We start from the raw sequence: 21097 nt of genomic DNA, 5'->3' as shown, positions 1-21097 counted from the left end.
GTCGGACATCCAGAGTGTTAAATCTTCTTTCTTCCAAGTTTGCAGGTTTATGGCAAAAGGTCGGTAGAACAATCTCTTGGGAACGATGAAATTCAGAGACTACCTTCGGAAGAAAAGAAGGATACAGACGAAGTACTATTGAATCATCTCTCACTAGAAGATATGGCTCTCTTATAGATAAGGCCTGCAGTTCACCCACTCTTCTAGCCGAAGTTATGGCTACCAAAAACACAGTTTTATAGGCAAGATTTTGAGGAGAGCAAGAGGACAAAGGTTCAAAAGGCGGGCCTGTAAGACCTTGGAGCACCACATTGAGATCCCATGGGGGAACTATGATCTGTTTTCTAGGATTCATCCTAGTTGCTGATGTTAAAAACCTTTTGATCCAGCGATGACCTGCTAGATCTTGATTTAAAAAAAAGAGCTAAGCGCAGAGACCTGGACTTTGAGAGTACTGGGTCTAAGACCCATCTCCAAGCCTTTTTGTAAAAAATCTAATATGTTAGGTATATTTGGCTTGAGAGGGTCTGGAAGGTTAGGCAGACAAAACGATGAAAACTTTTTCCAGATTTTGTTGTAGATTGAGTTGGTTACTGGCTTTCTCGATTTTTGGAGAGTAGCTATGACAGGGTCCGATAATCCTTTTGATTTCAAAACCTGGGCTTCAGTAACCACGCCGCTAAGTTCCATTTCTGAGGGTCTGCGTGGAGAATGGGACCGTGAGAGAGGAGATTGTTTTTTAGTGGTAACATTACCGGCCCATCCACTTGTAGTTGGATGATCAAGTTGAACCAACTTCTTTTGGGCCAAAAAGGAGCTATCAGGATAGTCGGAGTCCCTTCTATCCGTATCTTCCGTAGAACCTTTGCAAGAATTGGGATTGGTGGAAATGCGTAGGCTAGCTGGAAATGCCAATCTTGGACTAGGGCATCCACTCCTCTGGGATTGCCTCTTGGGTTCAAGGAAAAAAAGGTTTCGACTTTTGCGTTCTGGTGAGGCAAAGAGGTCGACATCTGGAAGACCCCACTTTTGTACTAACATATCGAACGTTTGAAGATCCAGGCTCCATTCGCCAGGATGAATGTCCTGGCGACTCAGGTAATCTGCCTGAATATTTGCAGCCCCTTTAGGTGAATTGCCGTCAGAGACCGTAAATGTTTTTCGGCCCAATAAAAAATTAGAGCAGAGATGTTTTTCAGACTGAGGAATTTTGTATTGCCCTGGTGCTTGATGTGAGCCACCGTGGTCATATTGTCTGAATAAATCTGGACATGTTGACCAGAAATCTGACGGCTTGCTGCCAACAGGGCCTCTTCCACAGCTTTGAGCTGAAATTTGACGATTTCTCGCTGATCGACTGGTTCCAAAGACCTTGGTAAGGAACATGGTTTATTATGGCTCCCCAGCCCCTCTTGCTGGCATCTGTCTTGATCGTGGTTAGTGGAAGCTGAATCCAGCTCACGCCCTTCAGGAGGTTTCTGGAATTCATCCACCATGTTAAGGATGCTTTCACTCGCCCGGGTGTGTGGATCCTTTTTGTTAGAGTGCCAGGTAGACCATCCCACTTGTCTAGAATGTGGGTTTGGAGAATTCTTGAGAGAGCTTGAGCCCAAGCCACCGATTGTATGCAGGCTGTCATGGAGCCTAAGAGAGACATTCCTTCTCGAAGAGTAGGAAATCTCATCTCTTTGAATCTTCTGATTTTTGCTACTAATGGTAGCCTGTGATCGTCTGGGAGAAAGGACATCTGTTTTGCCGAGTCCAGAACCACACCCAAATCCAACCCAGAGACCTCAATATCTCCAAAGTGGTTGACACATGGGATATCAGGGTCATCTCGGTGGGAGCTACTATCAGGAGATCGTCCAGATAGGGCACTATACAGACACCTTGTTTCCGGATAAATGACACCGCCTCTGCCATGATTTTGGAGAACACCCTCGGTGCTGAGGAAATGCCGAAGGGAAGGACTCCAAACTGATAGTGCTCCACTCGATGACTCCCCTGTATCGCAAACCTGAGGTATTTTCTGTGTCTCGGGTGGATAGGAATGTGAAAATATGCATCCTTTAGGTCGATGGTTGCCATAAAGGAGTGATGTCCTATCAGAGGAATTGCAGATTTTACAGACTCCATCTTGAACTTGCGATATTTCACATGTTGATTCAGACCTTTTAAGTTTATAATAATACGTACGTCCCCTGAGGGTTTGGGTACCAAAGGCAGCCGGGAATAATGTCCTTTTGCCTGTTCCGATCGTTTGATTTCACAAGATCTTTGAGACCCAATGTCAACAAACTGTGATCTCTTGATGTCGGAAGGGTAGTAACTTTTAGACCCTGAGGGGGGGGGGGGAAGAAATTAACTATCAATAGGCCCTCCTTGATAACATTGAGGACCCAGTGGGAACTGGTGACATTTTCCCACTGACCCACATATTTTGAGAGTCTCCCCCCCCACCGGGTCGGAGTCATTGTTTGTCCTGTTGGGACTGCTGCTGCTGCTGTGGGACAAAAATATTTTTCCCTCTACCCTTTGCGTAACTCCACCTGCTGGTTTTGCCTTTCCTTCTTGCTTGAGAGGGCTGAGACTGTGGGGCACGAAAAAACCGTTTCCTAGGTTGTTTTTGCTCCGGGAGTGCCTTTTTCTTGTCGGTAGCCTTGTCAAGAATGTCATCTAAGGCTGGACCGAAAACAATCTCCCTTAAAGGGTATGGCACACAACTTGGCCTTAGAGGTGATATCACCGCTCCATATTTTAAGCCAGAGAGCTCTTCTGGCAGAGTTGGAAAGCACCAGAGATCTGGCGGCCACTCTAACAGATTCTAAGGAAGCGTCAGCCAGAAACCCAGTAGCTTTATGCAGAATGGGGAGTGAATCTAATATCTCGCCTCTTGAGGTACCTTGAGATATGTGAGACTCTAATTTTTCTACCCAGCAGGAGAGGGCCCTGGCAACACAAGTGGAAGCGACGTTAGCCTTAAGGACAGATGTAGAAGTTTCCCAAGATTTTTTTTAGGAGACTTTCAATCTTCCTGTCCATAGGATCCTTTAATTGCGAAGAATTCTCAAAAGGGAGTGCTGTTCTTTTGGCGACTCTAGCCACCTGCACATCAACCTTTGGAATGTCCAATTTGATAATTTCACCCTCTAGAGGAAATCTATGCTTCATTTCTGAAGGGGTACTGAGGCGTTTCTCAGGCTGTTCCCATTCCTGATCAATCATACATACTAACAATGTTAGCGTGCACTGGGAACCCCACTCTCTTCTCCGATCTGAGCCCACCAAACATCTGATCCTGTATGGATTGTGGTTCAGGTTCCTCTTCTAGGCCCATAGTATTACGGACAGCAGATACTAGATCCTCAATGTAATCAGAGGAAAAGAGGTATTTCCTGACCTCAGCTTTAGGTGATACTGGATCTTCCCAGCCCACAGATGAAGTATGAGAGAGGACTGAATCGGAATCAGATTCAACAACCTGAATTTTTCTCTTTTTAGCTGGGGAATGTGGTGGCGGTGGCGGACGTGGAGGAGTAAAAGCTGCTAACGAAGATTGCACCTCCTGTTTTACGAGGGAGCGAATTTCATCCAGCAGAGATTGTTGCTCGGCTTTTACAATCCTGTCAGTACATGGCTGGCAGAGCTTTTTATCCCAGTTAAGAGAGAATTTAGTAGAACAGACTGGGCACTTCTTTTTATTAGCGGCTCTAGGGGCAGACTTTTCTCCCTGAAACAGAAAGGGAGAGAGGAGTGAGGACAACTAAACCCCCTAAAGGTACTACCTCCCGGATCCTATCCCTGCATACACTCACTGTAGCAGGGGTAGCGCTGGGCACAAAGAACCATCCATACTGGGGAAATGGCCTTACCTCAGTGGTGGTTCAGCAGGGTTTAAGAACGCCGTCCGCACCTGCCTCCAGCAATCAAAATGTTCCCCCTCCCCCTCCAGGATCCATGTGAGGGGACGCCATCAGCCCAACACGCCGGCCGGCGAACCCGGAAGTACCGGCTTCCAGATGATACGAAAAACCAGAAGTGACGCGCACGACCGCTGACGTCACTTCCGGAACGCCGAGCCGACCGAATGGAGGGGGAGAACGCCGGGAAGGTCATGGAGGAACCCGGCGAGGGATCCCAGGCCTGCTTTGCCCTCGTGGGGGCGCGGGAAGGCCGGGAGGGGGTCCCGAGGCACCTGCAAGCAGGATGACGAGAGCAGCAACGGAGGAGGCGGAGCGCGACCATCAGCTGCCCGGCTTTAACAGGCAAAGCCTGTACAAAGTACTGCAGTCGCCGGCCACTACAGCACATGGAGACCTCTCACTGTCCCATGGGGAACAGGAAAGACACTGGCAGGTGGGAGGTCCTTTTAAACCTCTCTGTGTTTCCTGTTCCCCATTAGGGCAAAGAGACAACCTCCATATGCCGTCGTGGAAGGTGACTAGAGAAAATTGATATACGAAGTGATTGTGCTACCTTCAAATAACAAATGTTGACAAGTCAACAGCCATTACCAGAGTAGGTATCAAATCTAGGGAAATCCCTTATCGTAGATCAGATAATGTACAAACAAGGTGCCAATGTAATCTAATTTAGGCAAGGCCAAAACTCCTGTTCTTGCATGATAATAGCACCATAACGGTATCTGGATTACAACGATAGAGAGAAGAGAATGATTTAATGCAACAATATTAAATTTAACCTTAATCACCCAAGCCAAGAACATGTAGCCACAATGCAAAAGGGCTCAAAATTATATAAAGATTTTAAGTTTTTAAGTATTCACCAATGATATTCCATTAACTTAATTTGGGCTCAGTATTAGGCCGAGGTGCCACTTGCAACTGCAATGCGAGTCTCGCCTCAATACTCGGCACTGCCACCGGCGGTTCGGACCAGAAATACATGCAGCTGCACACTCCGGTCCCGAGTGCCGCCGGCAGTGCCGGGTATTGAGGTGAGAGACTCGCACGAGTTTCTTGCATTGCACTTGCAAGTGTGACCCCCGACCTAATACTGAGCCCAATTACATAGAGCATAAAATTAAATATAAAAATCCTACAGCACGTTATATCTTTATGGGCCGAGATCATATTATGGTTTGTAACTCTCCCCAAACAATAAAGAAAAATCAAAGTGTAGTACTCATTTCTTCTTGAGAAAGCGAGCATGCGAAAAGCGCGCCATGGGTTGCGGGGAGTCGCTTTTCAGGTCTGGACTTATGATGGGTAAGCACTTTATGTAATAGCGCTAGACATTGGGGCAACACATGGGTGCAGGTACTATTTAGTAATATACAGGTGTCACTGGGTATTTCAATGCGAATGTCAGTCTGCACCGTAATAGGTTTGCCTCTGCTTTCCCATGTCATACTATTGACCTGCTGCTTCTCAGTGTACTGGCTATGTTTCCTCCTCACTGTTTCCTTGATTGACCTTTTATTGTAAGTTCATATATGTTTGTATGAGGATTTAATAAAGGAACTTTCTTTTATCTTTGGTAGTGTTTCTCGTTTACTCCTTTTTGTGTTTATAGAGCATAAAATTGTATAGTTAGCTTATTAGTCCAGCATTTTATCTGTATGTATCTGTGCCATTTGATAATGCCCATTCAATTGCAGAGACTAGGTGTCACCATGGTAGTCTGCGTGCCACTGGTTGTGTCTGTGTTCATGCTGGCATGCTTTTTCAAATGGCACCTATATATGAGTGGGTGCGCCATCTGCACAGGTCTAGGGTGCCATCCTCCGCTGCAAGATAGGAGATAAGGAATGAAACAGGGATAGATTGTGTCATCTTTGTTCTATATATTCCAAATGTCATATTCGTGTTGATTTTGTAGTGTGTTTTTTAATCAAAGAATTATAAAAAATGTAATTTTTCATGGTACAAAAATTTGCGGTAACTTGGTTTAAAATAGTTTGTACTCAAATATCTAATATATTGTGAATTTGTAGTTAGGGAAGGATAGGGAATTTTCACTTAAAGAATATTAGAAAATAGATTAGATTATGGCTGGAAAAGTATGGGCAACTAGGATGAAAATTAATTTGTATTTCGGACTACACCTTTAATAAAAATAAAAAAAAAAGACTTTAAAGACTTGAAATTATAAGGATATTAAACGGTGTGTATTTTGGAGTTCTTTTTTTGTTCATTTCTGGAAATATGCATAATTGTTTTCAAAGCCAACATGCTCCAATGAACATACCAATACAGCCATCTCCTGGAAAGATTCTCCGGCCTCCTGCACCATTCTTCCCAGATGGAATATAGGACAGAATGGATGTTTCACTCTATCGTAAATGCAAGTTTTCAGATAATCTGCACTGATATTTTGCAAAATGTTTCGTCTACAAAAAAATAAAAATAAAATGATAGCACAACTAATTTTTTTCATCCAATATTTCTAACATTTCAACCTGCTTAATAAATAGTGATTTTTGTGTACTCACCGTAAAATCCTTTTCTCCGAGCCATTCATTGGGGGACACAGACCGTGGGTGTATGCTGCTGACACTAAGTGATACAAAAAAAGTTAGCTGAGAGCCAGCAGGAGGGTGTATACTGCAGGGGAGGAGCTAACTAGTTCGGTGCAAAAGCAGAAGGAGATCAATAACATATGAGAGTATAGTATGTCAAATCATATATGAGAGTATAGCATGTCAAATTATATATGTTATAAAACAACCACAAGCTAATAACAGGGTGGGAGCTGTGTCCCCCAATGAATGGCTCGGAGAAAAGGATTTTTACTGTGAGTACACAAAAATCCCCATTTCTCCTTTGCCTCATTGGGGGACATAGACCGTGGGACGTCCCAAAGCAGTCCCTGGGTGGGAACAATATCAGATCAGGCCCTGTGTAACTGCTGCTTACAAGTGTGACGCCGCGACCTGCAGAGTCCGCCTGCCCAGACTCATGTCTGCGGAAGTCCGGGCAGTATAGTACTTCAAGGGTGCATGCGGACTGGACGAACCCGCAAAGCTGACAGACGTGCTTTGCTGACGCCTGGTGTCTGGAACCCAAGAAACCTCGATTGATCGAGTGGAGTGAAAATAGGCTGACATCTAACACAGAAGGACTTCTGGATGTGTAAAGAATCCACCAGACTAACATGGCCGAAGAAAAAACGGCTAAGGCCTTCCTGAAAAAAGCACCAAGAAGCCCAAATGAAGGTGTCCATCCTCTCGAAGGACGCCGTCCTCAGCACGTACCTACTCAGCACTCTCACATTGTCTAGAGTATGGGGAACCCATTCCGTTTGGTGGACTGGAGCCAAAAGAGAAGAGAGAAGAACGATGCCCTCCTAACAGGGGAAGTATGATACCACCTTGGTAACAAGGGACGGGGATGGCCTGAGGACAACCTTGCCTTGATGGTAATAAGGAAAAAAGATCTGAAGGAACAGAGTGGCCAGCTCCGAAGACTCGTCTGAATTGACTTGGACAGTGCAGATCTCCCAGGACCACTGGGGGGCCTTCCTGCTCCCTAAAGACCCTCGGAGCTAGTGGAAGAGGCGAGATGGAGCCGGTATCCCATAAGAACCAGAGTATGCACTGTGATGGCTTTTGGGTCTCGAGTCCGGACCATGAACTCAAGTGCATTGGCGTACAGTCTGGACGCCATCCGATATACATCTGGAGTGCTCCAGTGAAGGCAGATATGTTGGAAGACTTCCGGATGCAGTTCCCACTCACTTGAGGCGAGACCCTGGCGGCCAAGGAAAAAAAAAAAAAACTGCCGCCAAGAGCTCTACTCCTGGGATGAGTAATGCCGAGATCACGGAGTGATAGATCTCGGCCCATGAGAGTGTGAGGAATGTAGTCAAGGTGCCTGACCGCGGGTACCTGCTAGATAATAAAGGTATTGCGCAGCTGTGATAATATCCAACTGAATTTGGATGGGGAGACCTGCCAGAGGGCATTGGGCCTGCTGTAAGGGTACCGTCACACAGTGGCATTTTGATCGCTACGACAGCACGATTTGTGACGTTCCAGCGATATATCCATGACGTTCCAGCGATCTCGCTGTGTCTGACACGCTCCTGCGATCAGGGACCCCGCTGAGAATCGTACGTCGTAGCAGATCTTTTGAAACTTTCTTTCGTCGTCTAGTGTCCCGCTGTGGCGGCATGATCGCATGGTGTAACAAAGGTGTGCACGATATTGTATACGATGTGCGCATAGTAACCAACAGCTTCTACATCGCACATACGTCATGAAATTATCGCTCCAGCGTCGTACATTGCAAAGTGTGACAGCAGTCTACGACGCTGGAGCGATATTGTTATGATGCTGGAGCGTCACGGATCGTGCCGTTGTAGCGATCAAAATGCCACTGTGTGACGGTACCCTAAGAGTAGAGGTACCGTTGGGATCCCAAGGAAAAAGAGATCGGGAGGCTGGATTCCCGAGATAACCAGAGGCCTTGAGCAGTGTGGTGACGCTCTGTAGTCACTAGCAACCATTGAACCGGGAGAAGGGATCTCCCCCGGACGAGAAAGATGCTCAGAGATTACCCTCTGGAAACCTGTTTGACCTGCAGAAAAAAAACAAGCGAGCGAAGGGAACTGCCTCCATTGCCATTATCCCACCCAAGGATCCTCATAGCAAATCGGAAGGAATAGGGGCTGAAAATCAGCCCTGTCTTGAGAAACCCTTTCTTTTAAAGACGTAGCAGAAGAGATAGCCCACGACCAGACAGGCCGTTCTGGCATTTGCCAGAATTGCCGGATGGCCATTCCGGCCCAAAATGAGGGGATGAGTGACCAAGTGCGGGGGGCTCCCTGTTGAAGGACCACGGCCTTATCTCAAGGGAGGATTCCAACCCTCTGGGGGTGTCCAGGACCATCCTTAATAAGGATAGACGCAGGACTGGAAACGAGGAAGACCTGTCTAAGTCTATCCGCCAGCCCAGGTGAGGAAGGGTATATAGACGGGCTCAGCGTAATCCTGGAAGAATGGCTGGAAGTCGACCAGATAGGGGAGGACAGCCACGCACCCAGATTGCCAGAGGGACATGACCGCCACCATGATAATGGCGAACACTCTGGGAGCAGTAGCAAAGCCGAAAGGTAAGGTCGTGACTTGTGAAGGTAAGCATCCCGAATGTCGATGGATGCCAGAAAAAAAACACCACCTTTTCCCACTTAAGTGATGGCCGAGTGGAGGAACTCCATCCAAGAAGGAGGACCTTTTTGAAGCTTGTTATAAGTTAGAGGTCCAGGATCGGTCTTACTTTTTGGTCCTCTTTTGGAACCATGATCCCTTAGATCTAGACTGTCCTAGACAACCCTTCCGCTGTTGGTTGGATCTAAAGGACACTTGCGATCCATTGTTCGTACGTAGAGAACACCCCCAACTATTCACCGAATAAGCGAGTATGCCTCAGTTCTCTGATCCATAAAGCCCTTCTGAATGAAATGGCATTCGCTGCAAACAGCGCCGCGCAAATAGCCGCATTGAAAGAGGCGTGCACCACAAAGCCTCCCGCTCACGAGATTTGATTGGCCAGCTGTACTGTCTCCGGAAAGAGAGAGAACTAATCTGAATCAAATATAGACCAACACTGGAACCATCAGGAACAAAAGCAACACAGACTAAACACCCTGTGGTGGGGTGTATAGCACATTTACATAGGACACTCTTATGTGTTGCGGACACTACTCCAAGTTTTTTTTTTTTCTGTTATTGTGAAGCAAGGTAGCTAAGGTCTCCGGCCAGTAGACCATTGGTCTGGCAACCCGTGCGGGCTAAGGAAAGGAAAAGCGCTGAACTCGATGCCACAAGACAGAACGAGTCATTGTCTGACAGTCCATGGTATTTTTAAAACATGATCCATCGGGCAGGGATACTGGTAGGTATACCACAGAAGTTAAGCTGCCAGGTAGCAAAGTGCACGGCTGCATCCGCCAGGTGAGGAAACAAACCATCTCCTGAGTTGCTGCCGTCATTGAACGTGCAGAGATAAAAAGGATGAACTCTCAATCCACCAACCTCCTAACAGGGAGGTGGAGAGGAATCGTCCACCACCATGCATAGTCCGTTAAATAGTGGCGATGCAGAGGGATACTGCTCGGACGTCAAAAGGAGGGCATCTGTACATCCACGGAGTTCAAGTCCCCGGGAGGACTGGGTTGGCATTAGGCCCAGCTGTAGAAGAGTATACGTGGAGGCGACACTCCATGTGCTCATTTGATGATGGTGTGAGGAGATTGGTGTCCTTTGAAGAACCCGTTGCCCAGAGTACAAGTGTAAACGACACTGCATGTGCTCATTTCATGATGATGACAGGGGATTGGTGTCCTTTGAAGGACCCGTCGCCCAGAGTATACATGGAGGCGACGCTCCATGTGCTCATTTGATGATGGTGTGAGGAGATCGGAGTCCTCTGAAGGACCCGTCGCCCTTAAAAACAATTAAACCAGGCATGGCATTTGGTGTCACTTGAAGAGGCTTCTGTTTCTAGAGCAAGACCACTTGCAATTGCTCATAGTAAGGCTGGAACCCTGGACTCCCATGCTGTATAAACACCAGTGTTTTCCACTGCGCTATTATGGTGCTCGCCAGTGAATCGCTTATCCGGATGCTCGCTGTCCAGGAAAAAAGGCAAATGCACTACTAGGGAGTTTATCTCCGTTTGGAGAATACCTGCGTGATCTGGAGCAGAAACATAGTCCTTGTCAATCAACAGAGATTGGTTGATGGCCAAATTAGGCGAATCCAGCTTTTGCTGAGGCTTTTGAGAGTCCAGATCCAAGGTCATATCTGATTCAGATGCGGATTCTAGTTCTCAGCAAATCATTGGTGAGGGAAATCAAGAAGCGAAGGTCCCGTTTTCTAGCGCCTGTACGTCCGATGGCCCCCGTAAAGGAGAGGATCCATCTATATTGGTCCTGCGAGCACTCCGAACCACAGTGGGTTCAAATAGGGGTACAATCTCTTGGTCAGAGAAGCCATGGATTGCGGCAGTGACGAAGCCCACTCAGAGGAACTAGGTATTCTGGGAAAAAAGACTGGGATCAGCGGCAGCGGCAGGCTCCTGCGCTCATTTGAACTAAATACTCTGACCGGCTTCGGGCTGGATATGAGCCTTTCAGACCATACTGGTGATGTATATTTAAGACCAGGGAATGCTGGTAATGTACACTTAAGACCAGGGGTTGCTGGTCGGGAGCCTTTAAGACTAGCTCTAGGACCGGGGAATACTGGACATAGCCTGTATGCTGGTTGTGTGCCTTTAAGACTAGCTTTACGGACACAGTTTTTTAATCCATTATCCACCTCTGCTGCCAGAGGGGGTTGTGGGGAAAGGAGAAGCGTCTCCCTACCCGGTTCCCGAATCCCCCGTCAGCGTTGGATTAGACTCTGCGGAGCTGAAAAACACCGCCGGGACCGATGCAGCAGCCACTTCCGGATGTACACAGCTCGTGTCCGGAAGCGGCAGTAGGATGAACATGGCCGCCGAGAATATGGCGTGTTCTTGCTCTGAATGAGAAGTGCCTGAATTGGGGGGTGGAGCCTTAACACGCGACCTAGCATGGGCGGAGACTCCGGGTTGCAGCCTACACGAAGGCGGGGGATACATTTTTGGTGCCGGCGCCAAGCGAGAAAGCAGGGGAAAAGACCCGTCGCTTGCAAAAAAGGAAAAAGCGGGTTGCGCAGAGCCCTCCAGCCGCTCGAATCCCAGCACTTACCTAGGAATCTGCCGCAAGGCAGAGTATGCAGCTCTGTTCAGCAGGTCATTAAGAAGGGATCCTCTGCTGTCGCTGCTGTTTGGACGGTGCAGGGATAAGAAAAAGTCCTCACTCCATCGTCCATTTTGGAGGTGGGGAGGAACCGTCTGCCTCCTTGTACCATCCGCTTTTCGTGGTGGTGCAGTGGGGGCTGCTCGGACGCCACGCTGGAGAGTGCCTCTGAACAGCCGAGGTAAAACCTGGTGGGCAGGGCGAAATGTCCGGCAAAAAGGCCTGGCTGCAGAAGAGGATACGTGGAGGTGACACTCCAGTGCTCGTCTGATAAGAGAGGGGGGGGGGGAAAATCGGTGCCCTTGAAGGGGCCCGTCGCCCCTAGAATCAGCTCAGGCAGTGGCATCCGACGTCGCAGGAGAGGATACGGAGAGGTAACACTCCCGTGCTCACCTGTTGATGGTTCGGGGAGATCGGAGCCTTGAAAGGATCAGTCGCCCCATTCGTCCGTTGTAAAAGGTAAAAAGATAAAAATTAAGAGTTCTGGGTCTGAATAGCAGACCCGTCCGTGTGCCTCCTACAGACACTAAGCAAGAACTGGTTAGCCGAGAGCCAGCAGGAAGGTGTATACTGCAGGGGAGGAAATCACTTTTCTTGCATCACTTAGTGTCAGCCTCCTAGTGGCAGCAGCATACACCCACGGTCTGTGTCCCCCAATGAGGCAAAGGAGAAAAGTTGCTATGTAAAGTAAATGATAGTACTTTTAGCAGCTGCATCGTGCTATTACACACTTCATACATGCATTCCTTGAAATCGCCAGAGCCACTGCTCCCTATGACCCACAAACAAGACCCCCACATATCTATATGACCTAATATTGGTTAGTCCTTTTTAGCTATGTCGAACTATCTATATACAATATGACATTAATGTTAAATAATTGGTTAGTTTCTTTACATCCTACATTATTTCTGTTCTTATATTCTGTGATATGGCTTCACTAATTTCACTAATTTTGACAAAAAATTTAATAAAATTATATATATTATATATATATATATATATATATATATATATATATATATATATATACACACATATATATATATATACACACACACACATATTACACTACATGATTGTCTAAGAGGTACTTCCGTCTGTCTGTCCGTCCGTCCCGGATATTCATTGGTCGCGGCCTCTGTGTCATGGAAATTCAACTCGCTGATTGGTCACGGCTAGGGTTGAGCGAAACGGATCGTTCATTTTCAAAAGTCGCCGACTTTTGGCAAAGTCGGGTTCCATGAAACCCGACCCCTGTGTGGGGTCGGCCATGCGGTACGCGACTTTCGCACCAAAGTTGCGTTTCGTATGACGCGCTTGGCGCCATTTTTTCAGCCAATGAAGGAGCGTGGGCAGAGTGATGACATAGGTCTTAGGGGCGTGGACGCCTATCGTCATCTTGTCGCTTGTGCGCTGTAGCGATTTGAAATGTGTAACACCAGCTTTTCTGTTCAGGGACGGAGGAGAGGGAGAGAGGGAGAGAGGGAGAGAGGGAGAGAGGGAGAGAGGGAGAGAGGGAGAGAGGGAGAGAGGGAGAGAGGGAGAGAGGGAGAGAGGGAGAGAGGGAGAGAGGGAGAGAGAGGAAGAGAGAGGGAGAGAGAGAGAGAGAGGGAGAGAGGGAGAGAGGGAGAGAGGGAGAGAGGGAGAGAGGGAGAGAGGGAGAGAGGGAGAGAGGGAGAGAGGGAGAGAGGGAGAGAGGGAGAGAGGGAGAGAGGGAGAGAGGGAGAGAGGGAGAGAGGGAGAGAGGGAGAGAGGGAGAGAGGGAGAGAGGGAGAGAGGGAGAGAGAGAGAGAGAGAGAGAGAGAGAGAGACACGCTCCTTCCTCCCCGCGGTCAGTGCTGGCTCCATTATCCCCTCCAGTCAGCACTCACATAGGGTTAATGGCAGAGCTAACGGACCGCGTTATGCCACGGTGTAATGCACTCCATTAACGCTGCTATTAACCCTGTGTGACCAAATTTTTACTGTTGATGCTGCCTATGCAGCATCAATAGTAAAAAGATCTAATGCTAAAAATAATAAAAAATCATTATATACTCACCTTCCAAAAATAGCTAAGGCCTATACAGGAACTAGCCTCGTCTGTACCCTCAGGAAAAATATAGGAATAGCTATGGAGGATATCCACTTAGGGGGTGATTCACTTCAGCTGCATAGTGAGTACCTTTATAAGGGGGGCCTTTCGGTCAGCGGGTCAGGACTTACCTAAGCTGCAGACACAGCCAGCATCTTTGAGCTTTCTGGGACTTCCCAGCCACTGCGGGACCCATTTGATACGGACTGATACGGACTTGTATGGACCTTTTTGGACTGTCCTGTTTAGGACTACTGAGGGGACCCATTGGTACCTCTTCTGATCATATAACTTCCCTGATGATGCTCTCCCCCATCGGAGTTGAAACGTGTAGGGAGAAGAGAGACATTTAGGGTTACACTTTGGTTGGTGGATTCCCAAAGCAGGGCTCACTTGGGGCCTGTCCTTGTCAGGACAGGAGTTCTCTTAAGGGTTCACAGGGAAGACAGTGGTAGTGTACCTTTCCCTACCCTTGGCCCTTAGCATCTGGAACCACCACCCTCATGGACTTTGAGGGATATTTTCCATATGTCCGTCTGAATTGGTAAGACTGATCCAAACTTTTACCTCGAGCACTGGTTCACTTGAGCACTTTTGTATTGTTCATGTATGTGTTTTGTTAGGATCCGAGTTTTTATTCATATTGACTAAAGGTTATGTTTTAACTTAGTGGATATCCTCCATAGATATTCCTATACTCGCCTTCCGTCGCCTTTCCCGCTCCTCGCGACGCTCCGGTGACCGCTCAATGCAAGCGGCAGGTTCCGATGGCAAGGATGGTATGCGAGAAGGACCTGCCATGACATCACGGTCATGTGACCGCGACGTCATCACAAGTCCTGCACCCATACCAACCCTGGGACCAGAATCCGCCACGTGCACCGCACACAGGGCCAGGACTTCAACGGGCTTTCGGAGGGTGAGTATATGTTTATTTTTTATTTTAAGTCTGTATACTACGTGGCTCTGGGCTGTATACTCCGTCGCTCTGCAATATACTATGTGGCTGGGCAATATACTACGTGGACATGCATATTCTAGAATACCCGATGCGTTAGAATCGGGCCACAAATATATATATATATATATATATATATATATATATATATATATATATATATATATATATATATATATATATATATATATATATATATATATATATATATATATATATATATATATATATATATATATATATATATATATATATATATATATTCCCATCTCGCCTCATTTTCCCCCTCACTCCTCTCATTCCCCCCTAACACTTGTCATTTCAACCTCACGTTTGTCATTTTCAGATCACTCCACTATTTTCCCTCACTCCTCTCATTTTGCACTCACACCTCATTTTCCCCTCAGTATATACATGTTTGTCATCTCCCTTATATATAGTATACACCTGTATGTCATCTCCTGTATATAGCATATACCTGTAAGTCATCTCCCCTGTATATAGTATACCTGCTGTATGTCATCTCCTCCTCTATATACCTGTGTCATCTCCTCTTTTATATAGTATACACCTGCATGTCATCTCCTCCTATATATAGTATATACGTGTGTCATCTCCTCCTGTATATAGTATATACCTGTGTGTCATCTCCCCTGTATATAGTATATACCTGTATGTCATCTCCTCCTGCATATAGTATGTACCTGTATGTCATCTCCTCCTGTATATAGTATATACCTGTGTGTCATCTCCCCTGTATATAGTATATGTGTGTGTGTGTCATCTCCCCTGTATATAGTATATATCTGTGTGTCATCTCCTCCTGTATTAGACCGCGTTCACACGTTATTTGGCCAGTATTTTTACCTCAGTATTTGTAAGCTAAATTGGCAGCCTGATAAATCCCCAGCCAACAGGAAGCCCTCCCCCCTGACAGTATATATTAGCTCACACATACACATAATAGACAGGTCATGTGACTGACAGCTGCTGTATTTCCTATATGGTACAGTTGTTGCTCTTGTAGTTTGTCTGCTTATTAATCAGATTTTTATTTTTGAAGGATAATATCAGACTTGTGTGTGTTTTAGGGCGAGTTTCATGTGTCAAGTTGTGTGTGTTGAGTTGCGTGTGGCGACATGCGTGTAGCAACTTTTTGTGTCGAGTTGCATGTGACAGGTTAGTGTAGCAAGTTGTGTGCAGCAAGTTTTGCGCATGGCGAGTTTTGCGCGTGTCGAGGTTTATGTGTGGTGCGTTTTGAGTATGTGCAAGATGTGTGAGGCAACTTTTGCATGTGGCAATTTTTCCGCGTGTGGAGAGTTTTCCATAAGGTGAGTTTTGCACGTGTGGCGAGTTTTGCGCCGCGACTTTTGTGTTTCGACTTTTATGTGGCAAGGTTGGTGTATGTGTGGTGAAAGGTGCGCTGAGGGTGGTATATGTGTTCAAGCACATGGTAGTGTGTGGCGCATTGTGTGTGTGTGTTCATATCCCCGTGTGTGGTGAGTATCCCATGTCGGGGCCCCACCTTAGCAACTGTACGGTATATACTCTTTGGCGCCATCGCTCTCATTCTTTAAGTCCCCCTTGTTCACATCTGGTAGCTGTCAATTAACCTCCAACACTTTTCCTTTCACTTTTTTCCCCATTATGTAAATAGGGGCAAAATTGTTTGGTGAATTGGAACGCGCAGGGTTAACATTTCACCTCACATCATAGCCTATGACGCTCTCGGGGTCCAGACGTGTGACTGTGCAAAAGTTTGTGGCTGTAGCCGCGACAGTGCAGATGGCAATCCCGGACATACACACATTCAGCTTTATATATTAGATATATATATATACACACATATACACTAGTAAATATCTGTGGTTAGTTATAGCACCTCACCTCTCTTATTTTCCCATCACGCCTCTCATTTTCCCAATCACATCTCTCATTTTCTCCCTCACACCTCTCATTCCCCCCTAACACTTGTCATTTCAACCTCACATCTGTCATTTTCTGATCACTCCACTATTTTTCCTCACTCCTCTCATTTTGCACTCACACCTCATTTTCACCTCATCACCTCAGTATATACATGTTTTTCATCTCCCTTATATATATAGCATACATCTGTATGTCATCTCCTGTATATAGTATATACCTGTATGTCATCTCCCCTGTATATAGTATATGCCTGCTGTGTGTCATCTCCCCTATATATAGTATATACCTGAATGTCATCTCCTTCTATATATAGTATATACCTGTATGTCATCTCCTCCTGTATATAGTATATACCTGTGTGTCATCTCCCCTGTATATAGTATATATCTGTGTGTCATCTCCTCCTGTATATAGTATATACCTGTAGGTCACCTGCTCCTGTATATAGTATATACCTGTATGTCATCTCCTCCTGTATATAGTATATATATGTGTGTCATCTCCCCTATATATAGTATATACCTGTGTGTCATCTCCTCCTGTATTCGACCTCGTTCACACGTTATTTGCTCAGTATTTTTACCTCAGTATTTGTAAGCTAAATTGGCAGCCTGATAAATCCCCAGCCAACAGGAAGCTCTCCCCCTGGCAGTATATATTAGCTCACACATACACATAATAGACAGGTCATGTGACTGACAGCTGCCGTATTTCCTATATGGTACATTTGTTGCTCTTGTAGTTTGTCTGCTTATTAATCAGATTTTTATTTTTGAAGGATAATACCAGACTTGTGTGTGTTTTAGGACGAGTTTCGTTTGTCAAGTTATGTTTGTTGAGTTGCGTGTGGCGACATGCATGTAGCGACTTTTGTGAGATGAGTTTTGTGTGGCAACATGCGTGTAGCAACTTTTTGTGTGTCGAGTTGCATGTGACATGTGTAGCAAGTTGTGTGCAGCAAGTTTTGCGCATGGCGAGTTTTGCGCGTGGCGAGTTTTATGTGTGTTGCGTTTTGAGTATGTGCAAGTTTTGTGTGAGGCAACTTTTGCATGTGTTGCAACTTTTGTGCATGTGGCAATTTTTCCGTGTGTGCAAGTTTTGCGTGTGGCGAGTTTTCCATGAGGTGAGTTTTGCACTTGTGACGAGTTTTGCAAGAGCCTAGTTTTTGCATGCGGCGAGTTCTGCGCGTGGTGAGTTTTGAGTGGCGACTTTTGTGTTTTGACTTTTATGTGGCGAGGTTGGTGTATTTGTGGTGAAATGTGTGCTGAGGGTAATATGTGTTCAAGCACGTGGTAGTGTGTGGCGCATTTTGTGTGTGTGTTCATATCCCCGTGTGTGGTGAGTATCCCATGTCGGGGCCCCACCTTAGCAACTGTACGGTATATACTCTCTGGCGCCATCGCTCTCATTCTTTAAGTCCCCCTTGTTCACATCTGGCAGCTGTCAATTTGCCTCCAACACTTTTCCTTTCACTTTTTTCCCCATTATGTAGATAGGGGCAAAATTGTTTGGTGAATTGGAACGCGCGGGGTTAAAATTTCGCCTCACAACATAGCCTATGACGCTCTCGGGGTCCAGACGTGTGACTGTGCAAAATTTTGTGGCTGTAGCTGCGACGGTGCAGATGCCAATCCCGGACATACATATACACACACACACATACATACACACACACATTCAGCTTTATATATTAGATATACTATATACTATGTGGCTGCTATATACATACATGCCCAGATCTTGGAACAAATGCACTGAACCAGACACTATGCAGTACCATTGTGTGAACAACGTCCTATGTGGGCCTTTATTGTGCAATTGCATACTGGGCAGTCACCCCCTCCAGGAGTGGGTATGTGGAGAGTGGCTGTTGATCTGGTATTTTGCACCTGTGTGGCTAACATCTTGCTTTATGGGCTGGCTGCACCCTTCAGTGCATTTGTTCCAAGATCTGGGCAGGTAAGTGTTGCTGCCTTTTTTTTCTGCTGTTGAAAATTGAATTTTTGTAGACCTTGAGTCTCTAGTGGCTTTGCTATTTAGTTTTATATACATACATACATACAAGATTCAAAGAAGCTTTATTGGCAGGACCAAATACACATCAGTTTTGCCAAAGCAAGTGTATAAAGGCAATAGGGATAGGGACTGTGGGGATGTTGGGTAGGAGCTGTAGGGAAGGTGGATGGGGGCAGATCCAGGGTAGGGGCTATACTCTACAATACCCGATGCGTTAGAATCGGGCCACCATCTAGTGTGTGTGTGTGTGGTGTGTGTGGTGTATATATATATATATATATATATATATATATATATATATATGTGTGTGTGTGTGTGTGTGTGTGTGTGTGTGTGTGTGTGTGTGTGTGTGTGTGTGTGTGTGTGTGTGTGTGTGTGTGTGTGTGTGTGTGTGTGTGTGTGTGTGTGTGTGTGTATATATATATGTATATATGTTCGTGTGTGTGTGTGTGTATATATATTATTATATTATGCATGTCCACGTAGTATATTGTCCAGCGACGTAGTATATTGCCTAGCGACGTAGTATATTGCCCAGCGATGTAGTATATTGCCCAGCGATGTAGTATATTGCCCAGCGACGTAGTATATTGCCCAGTGACGTAGTATACAGCACAGAGCCACGTAGGATATTGCCCAGTGATGTACTATATTACCGAGCCACATATATCAACAGGTTTAAAAAATAAAAAATAAACATACTCACCTAACGATCCGAGGGCCCCTTGTAGTTGAACATACTCACCATTCTGGTCGCTGCTCCTCAACGTCCCATCTCTCCGCTTTCTGGGATCCAACGGCGCTGTGCAGATGGGCGCGCGGCTGCCGCCATCTTGCGTTCCCAGGATGCTTCGCGAAATTACCCATATGACTTAGCGGTCTCGCGAGACCGCTAGGTCTCATGGGTAATTTCGCAAAGCATCGCTGGGAAAGGAAGATGGCGGCAGGCACGAGCGGCTCAGCGGACAACGGAGGGTGAGTATAGCAGGTTTTTTGTTTTTGTACTATTTGTAACATTACTTTCTTTTACTATTGATGCCGCATAGGCAGCATCAATAGTAAAAGGTTGGAGACACACAGGGTTAATAGCAGCGGTAACGGAGTGCGTTACCGCCGGCATTAACCCTGTGTTAGCGGTGACCAGAGGGGAGTATGGAGCGGGCTCCGGGGACACTGACTGCGGGGAGTAAGCAGCGGAGTGCCGGGGACACTGACTGCGGGGAGTATAGAGCGGCCATTTTCTTCCGGAGTGTGCCCATCGCTGATTGGTCGTGGCTGTTTTGCGGCGACTAATCAGCGACTTGGATTTCCATGATAGACAGAGGCCACGACCAATGAATATCCGTGACAGAAGGACAGAGACGGAAGTACCCCTTAGACAAGTGTCTGTGTATGTGTGTGTGTGTGTGTGTGTGTGTGTGTGTGTGTGTGTGTGTGTGTACGTACGTACGTACGTACGAATATGCATGTCCCCGTAGTATATGGACAATGATGATTCCAGAATTCGCGGCAGACTGTGCCCGTCACTGATTGGTCGAGGCAACCTTTATGACATAATCATCGCCATGGCAACCATTATGACATCATTGTCGCTGTGCCCGTCGCTGATTGGTCGAGGCCGCCAGGCCTCGACCAATCAGAGACGCGGGATGTCTACGTCCTTTATGACATCATCGTCGCTGTGCCCGTTGCTGATTGGTCGAGGCCGCCAGGCCGCGGGATTTCTACGTCGATGCTGTGCCGGTCTCTGATTGGTCGAGGCCGGGATTTCCAGGACAGACAGACAGACAGACGGAAAAACCCTTAGACAATTATATATATACTAGATTGTGGCCCGATTCTAACGCATCGGGTATTCTAGAATATGCATGTCCCCGTAGTATATGGACAATGAGGATTCCAGAATTCGCGGCAGACTGTGCCCGTCGCTGATTGTTCGAGGCAACCTATGACATCATCGTCGCCATGGCAACCATTATGACATCTATGTCGATACTGTGCCCGTCGCTGAATCAGAAACGTGAGATGTCTACGTCCTTTATGACATCATCATCGCTGTGCCCGTTGCTGATTGGTCGAGGCCTGGCGGCCTCGACCAATCAGAGACGCGGGATTTCTATGCCATATGTCTAAGCAGGAGGACTGATCAATATAGAAGTGTCAGGAGGACTGATCAATATAGAAGTGTCAGGAGGACTGATCAATATAGAGGTATCAGGAGGACTGATCAATATAGAAGTATCAGGAGGACTGATCAATATAGAAGTGTCAGGAGGACTGATCAATATAGAAGTGTCAGGAGGACTGATCAATATAGAAGTGTCAGGAGGACTGATCAATATAGAAGTGTCAGGAGGACTGATCAATAT

General features: G+C 46.5%; 1 protein-coding gene across 2 annotated transcripts in view; it reads right to left on the bottom strand.

The window, feature by feature from the left end:
• Window positions 1–21097, bottom strand: part of P2RX4 (purinergic receptor P2X 4) — a 122653-nt gene that overhangs the window by 35427 nt on the left and 66129 nt on the right. For both annotated transcript variants that reach the window (XM_069755360.1, XM_069755370.1), the window contains one exon: window positions 6211–6352. In XM_069755360.1, the coding sequence (XP_069611461.1) occupies window positions 6211–6352 (142 nt within the window). The remainder of the gene's footprint in view (window positions 1–6210; window positions 6353–21097) is intronic.

Source organism: Ranitomeya imitator, chromosome 1 (genome assembly GCF_032444005.1).
Source record: "Ranitomeya imitator isolate aRanImi1 chromosome 1, aRanImi1.pri, whole genome shotgun sequence".
Taxonomy (NCBI): Eukaryota; Metazoa; Chordata; class Amphibia; order Anura; family Dendrobatidae; genus Ranitomeya; species Ranitomeya imitator.
This window is presented reverse-complemented; position numbering and strand designations above follow the sequence as displayed.